This window comes from Bidens hawaiensis, unplaced genomic scaffold (assembly GCF_021521415.1).
Source record: "Bidens hawaiensis isolate Kalapana, Puna unplaced genomic scaffold, B.hawaiensis_p1.1 tig00027352_1, whole genome shotgun sequence".
In the NCBI taxonomy this organism is placed as follows: Eukaryota; Viridiplantae; Streptophyta; class Magnoliopsida; order Asterales; family Asteraceae; genus Bidens; species Bidens hawaiensis.
Window position 1 is genome coordinate 229,492 of NW_027494434.1, and position 9,096 is coordinate 238,587.

The 9,096-nt window shown below is 32.2% G+C and overlaps 1 protein-coding gene across 1 annotated transcript; it reads left to right on the forward strand.

Annotated features, from left to right (window-relative positions):
• The first annotated feature begins 6,640 nt into the window (after positions 1–6,640).
• Positions 6,641–8,781, forward strand: LOC143575394 (putative indole-3-acetic acid-amido synthetase GH3.1). The gene is made up of 2 exons (XM_077059791.1): positions 6,641–6,959; positions 7,227–8,781. The coding sequence occupies exons 1-2, from the start codon at positions 6,649–6,651 to the stop codon at positions 8,707–8,709; spliced, it is 1,794 nt and encodes a 597-aa protein (XP_076915906.1). The 5' UTR covers positions 6,641–6,648; the 3' UTR covers positions 8,710–8,781.
• Positions 8,782–9,096: the final 315 nt, after the last annotated feature.

The following is a 9,096-nucleotide window of genomic DNA, read 5'->3' on the forward strand; positions in this document are numbered from 1 at the left end:
TTTCAAATAATAATTAATCTGTACAAAATATATTATAAGTTTGACATAAATACCATCATAATCATAACGAGGCTAACATTGATATATGATATAATTGTAGTTGCTTGCTATGCATATTTTTTTTATATATAAAAAATTAATGCTTCCATAATGCCTTAATAATATATTTTAAATAATGATCAGATTGTCCAAAGTCCTTTTATTTTTTATTTTTTGAAAAAACATTTTCAATTTATCCGTCAAATTTTAGTACTATATAATATATTTATCCTATATTATAAAACAATTGACAAGGACATGTTAAGATTTTTATTGTTTTTTTTTTAATTTAAGAGTTTAATCATACCGTACAACACATAATGCCTTCACTTTAAGTAAATACAGGTATACAACTTTTAGAAAGAGTGAAATGCTCTCTTAGAGCATTTTCAACCCATTCTCTAAAGTTGTCAAACTCATATAATATAGGGTAAATTTTAAGAAAACTATCAAAATCACCTCTCCAATCCATTCTCTATTATATGGATGAGTTATATGACAACTAAAGTAAATCCCTAAATATAGGGACTCATTTTTTATCCATACCATATAATATATCACATATCTCTCAATCATCATTTACCATATAGTAAGACAAAAGAGAAAAAAATAATAAAGAATTAATTTATGGATGTGAATAGGGAATAGAATGTGAAAGAATTTTAAAAAATGATAGATTAATTTATAGAATGATGTTTTTTAGCTAAATTATAGAGAAAATATATGGAATGAGATGTGAATGCTCTTAGCCACTAACACTACATTTAGTTCTCTATATTCAGTTCATATTTAATAACATGCGTTTTATTTATTTATGAGCATTTAATAACATAACTTTTATTTATTTTCTTTTATCTTGTATATAAAAAGTAATAATATATATATATAGACAATATATATTTGAATAAAAATAGAGTATGATTGTTTCGATTAAAACTTCTATGGTCTATATTTAACCTATCGACATACAAGCTAGCAAATACATCCATCCTAGAAACCACTTACAACCCTCTGCGAGGCATGGGCTCCGATATTAGTATATATATATATATATATATATATATATATATATATATATATATATATATATATATATATGCTTTCTCTGTGTGGGATAGTTTGTTACAAATGTATTTTGACTAATATATATGAATTGCTTTTTGACTAATGCATGTTACAAGATTTGACAATATAAGAAGCCCAAAAGTCAACACGGTGGTTGAAGTTGAAAATGAACACGGTCAGATCAACCAAATCAGCTTTCATTTTTGGATTCATGTTTTATATACTTTTTAGAGTGTTTTGACAATATTACTTCTATGGTTAATTATTTTGTTATTACATCATATGATTTATCGTGGTTGCGTATCAATCTTTTCTTGCGTATGATTTTGACAAATAATGGTACAAAAACATATCTTACACCAAATAAGTTGTCGTACAAATTAACTCTTGTATAGTTGTAAATATGTTTTATCATGTTCATATCTACCGCTATTGTGGCAAACATGCTAGAGGAATTGCAGTACCTAATTTGTAACCCTTCAGTGATGTCATTGAGCTAAATGTTATGTGTGCAATAGAAACAACATGTTGCATAGTTAGTTGGTTTAAAAAAACTGATTTTTTTTCTTTAAATGTTCTACTATACACTACAATAATATTTAGTTTTTTACAATCTCACAAATTTTCATAACAAAAAATTCAATTGCTTTTTCAGAATAATAGTTACATGCCGATTATGTGAATGGTTCATATCAATAGTATTCTTCTTGGCATGGATTACGGATCAACCCCTCAACCGATGAATGAAACTCATGAACATAAAATCATTATTTTGCTAAATAAGCATCTTATTGATAGGAATCTCCTCGAACAAGCCCTCAATTGATGAATAGATATCCTCAATGGTAGATTCCCTGATATGAATCTTACTGATATTAGTCTCTACTTGTATCAACCCTCTGACTAGTAAGGGGAGGTTCTAAAAAAATAATCCATGTCAACAAGACGTAACCCGTATCTTTTCAGCTCCTAGTGATAAAAAGTTAACTTATTTGTTATCCTAAGAACTAGTATTAAATAGCATATTTCATAACATTAAATTATTAACTATGGGGTGATATTAATTCATTGGTGCAAATAAGTTGATGCATGCCTTGCAATTGTAACATTCGGATTTCCAAAAAAATGTATGCTTGATGTCGATCCTCCTGAGGCTCCTAGACGTTAATTATATTGTCAACATTGAAATTGATATTAATTTAAACATTACGTGACTCTTGTGGCTGGCAATATAAATATTTTCGTATACTTTTAAATTATTAAAGACGTATTAATGCTAATTTTGTATGATAAAATTAGTATAATTCCTGCATCACGTAAAGAATATTTGATATTATGTGAATTGGGTTAAAAGTTTTTATATTTAGTTCATTATCTCACAAGACTACAAGAGGTTATATGCATTGAAAGACATTTAACTATTTAGAACATATTACATATCGAATTTCAAACTTAACTAACTTTTATTGCCTTTTCACAACACATTCGACTTTAACACGCTTTTATGCATTTTAGTACATTCAAAGCATTAAAGAGCACTAAGACTATTAGGGGCACAACAAAAAAACCCAAATAATCCAAATTTTCCGACAAGGCGACAAATCACATGGAGATGACTCAAAACTACACAAATAAACCCAAATTGGTAGGTATGGTGTTTCGTTTATACCCAACCTACCCGAATGTGTTTCAGCCAATCACATGGTGTTTCTTCACACACATAATCAATAAACCATTCGTGTAGTAGAAGCCAAAATTGGATATATACCAAATCGGTAGGGGTGATGTTGATGAACCCTAAGTGAAATTGAATTGATACCAAAAGTGCCATGAGTACCCTTAAACAATTACAAGGTTAACAACTTTGCTTTAATTTTACTTCTAACCAAGTCACATGTTTTACGTAAACTATATATAATTATATATTTTTGAGCACTAAGAATGCTAGGGCACAACAATAATAACCCAAATTTTCCAACAAGACGACAAATTACATGGAGATAACTCAAAACTACACAAATAAACCCAAGTTGGTAGGTGTAATGTTCCGTCTATACCCAAACTACCTATATGTGTTTAAACCAATCACATGATGTTTCATCACACTTATAATCAATCACCCATACAAGTAGTAGAAGCCAACATTGGAAACCAAATCGGTAACGGTGATGTTGTCGAACCCAAAGTTGAATTGAATTGATACCAAAAATGCCCTGGGTACCCATAAACAATTTCAAACAATTACAAGGTTAGCAACTTTGTTTTAATTTTATTTCTAACTCAAGTCACATGTTTTATGTAAATTATATATAATTATATCTTTTTGATTAATCCGGTATTGAGGGGTAGTTTGTGTTTATTATGATGTAACTTTAATAGTTTGTTTGTTTTGCTTTTTTTTTTCATTAAAGTTTGATACATTTACCATTAGTTGTTACCTGTTGGTCTCAGAGTTTCATAATTACACCGACGTTTAATTTATTTTAAATTTAGTTTTCCTACTCTTGCCACATAAGTTTCATTTATATTCAAGGTATATTAGTTTTATTAATTTCAACTATTATTATTTGGTTGTTAACGGTTCTAACTTTTAACGTATTTATTTCCAATGGTCCGCGACTAACAGAATCTTAACGCCGTTAGTTGCAGGTCGCTAGAAAAACGTTTTTTGCTGGAAAATTCACATTTTTCTTGAAAAGTCAACATTCTCGTCCAAATATCTTTGTAATTTTTTATCAGACGCTTAGGGACATTTTTCTAGTAAAAGCTCCAATTATTGAGTTCGCGAGACCCCGGAACTGTCGTCAGAATCGGTTGGGGGTGCTCAAGTGGTAGTGGTTGATTGATGGTGAGTCAACTTGTGGTGGCAGCAGTGTTCAAGTCGTGTTTCTGGCAAAAAATGTGAGTTTTCGGCCAAAAACGTTTTTCCGGCGACATGCGAGTAACAACGTTAGAATTCTGTTAGTCGCGGATCGTTGGGAACAAATACGTTGAAAGATGGGACCGTCGGCAGCCAATTCGTTAGTTAAGACCGACAGCGACCAAAGGTTTATAGTTGAGATTAATAAAATCTAATATACCTGTATCAAAAACCAAGTTGAAAACTTTTGTTTTTAATATTTTTTGTCTTTTATATTTTAGCCACCAAACTTATGAAAACCATACTCAAAACTTTTGCCTTTTATGCTTTGGTCACAAATTTTCAACTTTTTATACAATTTTTTATAGCACCGTAAGGAAACAAAGCGATACCAACTAAATTCCATGATTCCTTTCGGGTTTCCAGCTACATAACCGACGCCCGGCAGAGACATTAGGGTTCCTTCACAAATGAAGTTCGAGCCTCCTTAAATAGATATGAGGGATATCCAATTTGTTGTTACATGATAAACTTAAGTTCTTTTTACTATTCCAATCAACCAACTTATAATAGTTTAGATGACTATTTTAATATCTTTTGCATTCTTAACACTTAATCACTGTATGCTCACTTCTACGTTATACTTATTAGAGCACCCTAACCCATGAGCATACATGGTGAAGAAAGCATGCATGGGTATTTTGATTTTTCTTTGAGATGTCAGGTGGAGATGATTAGATAAAGGTTACAGAGAAGAAAGACGCCCGTCCTAATTTATTTTATCTTTCTCATTTTTTTTATCAATTTCTATTTTATATTTATATTTGTATCATTATATTATTAGTTTTATTTTTAACAAATTTTAATAAATAACTAAAGTGATCATGAACTACATATATAACTATCTATAAAATGGATGGTGTCATATACCAATGAGATGGTGATCTATTGGTAAAGACGAAACCATTAAACATCTAAGTTTAAGAAGAGAAAGACTTGAATTCAGTTTTTACAAATCACAAAAATATTAAAAGAGACTCACCATAAAAAAATAAAAAAAAGATTGGTGTGGGTGTGTAAATGTAAGAATATTTGATAAGGATGATAATTAACTGAGAGAAAAACGGATATATGTTTTTGAAGTATAAATACATTAGTGATGTGACTGTTAACCAAGTGTCTTAAAGATGTTACTTTGTGTTGAATGACTTATTACTTTATTCAATTAAAAAAAAATAGAGTAGAGTTTTTGGTTTTGAATTTCTTTACCAAAATATTTTTAACTAAAACTTATCAACAATATGTTGGAACAGTAAGATTTATACATTATTTTAAAATGTCATTTTAGAATATTAAAGCAATATCAATCATTTGTATTATACGTTAATAACCTTTTATAAGATTGTAATAATTTATTTGTTTTTTCCCCTTAACAAGAAAAAACTGTGTTTTGCATATAATCCTCCCTTGCGTGTGTGTTTATAAACCGGCCATATCTAATTTTGTCATATTCATATCTTGTTATTCACTGAAACAACAATTATATATAGTTGTAAGTTACTTGTTAGTGTTATATTATTACCTTAATAAAATCCGAGGTTTATATACAAAATTACAAATCATGCCTCATTTTGTCATGTTCATATCTTATCTACGGTGTCATGTTCATATCTTATCTACGGTATTTATAAACATACAATATCTGATTTTGCCATATTCATATCTTATTGTTCACTAAAACTATCGAATTTAATTTAAGTATAAAGTATAGTTGTAAGTTGTTAGTGTTATATTATTACGTAAGTAAAATCCAAGGTCTCAATTTGTTAAATTTATGTCTTATCTACATAGAAAACAACAAATCAAATTATGTATTTTTTTTTTAAATTTTTAAAATTCAAGAATACAGTTAAAATGCAATTTTTATTCATCTTCTTTAACTTTTAATCTATAATATAAATAAATAAATAAATAAATAAAGCTCATTTATATATAAAACCTACATATGTAAAAGTTATGTGAATTATATGTAGGTATATTTCCTACACATATCTACATTATATAGTTATATGTTTAATAGTGAAATAAAACATATAATCAAATTCATGTAATGGGTTTTTATACATATAACATACAAATTTGTATGTAAAATGTAAGTTTCAAAACGATGATGCAATGATAAAAAAGTTGAAATGATTTAGTTTTATTCTCACAATAATTTAGTTTTATATCATAATCCTGGCTATATGGAAAAACCATACCTCATTTGTCATATTCGTATATTATTCTTAACTAAAAGTCTAAAACTAAGAAATTAAGTCTAAATTATAACCGTATGTCGTTAGTGTCATATTATTACTTTATTGCGTTACACATTAATAAAACCATATTTCATTTGCAATATTCGTATATTATTCTTATTTATTCACTAGATTCAAGTATAAAATTTAACTGTTAATTGTATGTGTTATGTTATTATACTATTAAGTGTTAAATTAGTAAAATCCAAGTTTTATACATTTTATTAATAAACCATATCTTATTTTGACTAGTGACTAACTAATTCTATGGGCCACTCCACCCGTGACATGTCATGTGACCACTTCTGGGCCCCACATCCATCCTATATAAACACATCTACTTCTCTCAATTTCTCATCACCTCAAAAGTACTTAACAAACAAAATGGCAACTGATGATGCTGGGAAAAGTTTACCTGTTTGCGAGAAAACTGCGTCAGCGATTCAGTTCATCGAGGATGTAACGACTATCACCGATGCAGTTCAGGAGAAGGTATTGGCGGAAATACTCAGCAAGAACGCTGATACTGAGTATCTCCGCCTTTACAATCTCGCTGGAGCTACCGACCGAGAAACTTTCAAATCGAAAGTTCCGGTCGTTAGCTACGAGGATCTCGAGCCGATCATTCAACGCATCGCTAATGGCGATCGGTCTCCGATTCTTTCAGCTTACCCGATCACTGAATTTCTCACAAGGTTATTATTTATCATTCGTTTATCACTAGTTTTTAATTTTTAATTTTTATATATTCAACCCATCATTACATTACACGTAGTATTTTACATGTAAATAGACAATTTGTTGTAATTTTTTTTATAAATATATGGTTCATTTAAATACTTAACAAATGATTCAATTACAACATAGAAGTGAGTAATCCGACAACAAGCTGCACCGCCATTCCTTTTTTATGGACAATTTATTACGATGTTTTACGCTATTTTTTGCTTTTTTCGGTGCAGTTCGGGTACTTCAGCCGGTGAAAGGAAGCTCATGCCCGCGATTGAAGAAGATTTGGATCGACGTCAATTCATTTACAGTTTACTCATGCCGGTAATGGACATGTACATGCCGGGTTTGGATAAGGGGAAGGGGTTATACTTTCTGTTCGTGAAATCCGAAACCAAAACTCCGGGCGGGCTTATGGCCCGGCCGGTTCTCACAAGCTACTACAAAAGTGACATCTTCAAGGCGCGGCCTTACGACCCATTTAACGACTACACTAGCCCGAATGAGGCTGTTCTCTGCCCGGACTGGTTCCAGAGCATGTACGCTCAGATGCTCTGTGGCCTGTATGACCGGAAGCAAGTGCTCCGTATTGGAGCTATTTTTGCTTCCGGTCTACTGCGGGCCATTCGGTTCCTTCAGCTTAACTGGAAGGAACTTTGTCATGATATCCGGACAGGTATGCTTAATGAAAAGGTATCTGATCCGGATATCCAGAAATGCATGGTCCGGGTACTTAAACCGGACCATGATCTTGGTGACAAAATCGAGTCTGAATGCTCGAAGAAGAATTGGGAAAGAATTATCCTTCGAATCTGGCCGAATGCGAAGTATCTAGAAGTAATTGTGACCGGTGCAATGGCTCAATACATTCCGACTCTAGATTATTATAGCGGCGGGCTACCAAAAGTATGCACCATGTACGCGTCCTCCGAATGTTACTTCGGCATCAACTTGAACCCGTTGTGTGACCCGTCTGAAGTCTCCTACACCATAATGCCAAACATGGGGTACTTCGAGTTCCTTCCCTGTGATCCATATTCTGGGTCGACCAGTGACAGCACTTCTCTGGTCGACCTGGTGAATGTGGAACTAGGGAAGGAATACGAACTGGTGATCACCACCTACGCGTTATACAGATACCGCGTAGGTGATGTTCTCCGTGTGGCAGGGTTCCACAACTCTGCTCCGAAGTTCCAGTTCGTGAGACGGAAAGACGTGTTACTAAGCATAGATTCGGATAAAACTACCGAACCCGAGCTACAACACGCCATCAACAACGCGTCCAAGTTGTTGAACCCTTTCGACACGAATGTGGTTGAGTACACAAGCTATGCGGATACCCGAACCATACCCGGTCATTATGTAATATTCTGGGAGTTGCTAGTGAAGAATCCAAACAATTATCCAACAAATGAAGTGCTTGAACAATGTTGTTTGGTTATGGAGGATTCTTTGAACTCGGTGTACCGACAAGGCCGGGTCGAGTGCAACTCAATCGGGCCATTGGAGCTTCGGTTGGTGAAAAACGGTACGTTTGAAGAAGTTATGGACTTTGCGCTCGAAAAAGGCGCGTCGATTAATCAGTATAAGGTGCCAAGGTGTGTAAGCTCAACTCCGATAATGGAGTTGCTGGACTCTCGGGTGGTGGCGTCGTATTTCAGTCAGGGTATGCCGCAGTGGGGCCGTAAGCACGCAGGTGATGAGGTGACGGTTTGAACATCAAAGTCAAACGTGAAACAAGTGTCGTCATTTGATGGAAATTATTAGTGTGAATGATAAACTAGAATATGCTGAAAGAGTTAAAAGTTTAACAATCAATAATGTGTTTTAATTTAACATGTTATATGAAAATAAAACTAGTTTTTATAGAATGTTTGGTAGTATTAAGACTTAAGAGATTGCGTATGAATGATCAATGGACCATATATGTTGTTTTTAGTACTTACTGCATGATATTTAATGTTTACTATTACTACAAAAGATCAAAGTTTTAATATAATAAAGTTAATAACGAAATCTAGTTGTTTTAGAAAGTTGAATAGTATTACAAAAGATGTAGATGGACGATCAATTATAAATATTAATGGTTATTGACCATATATG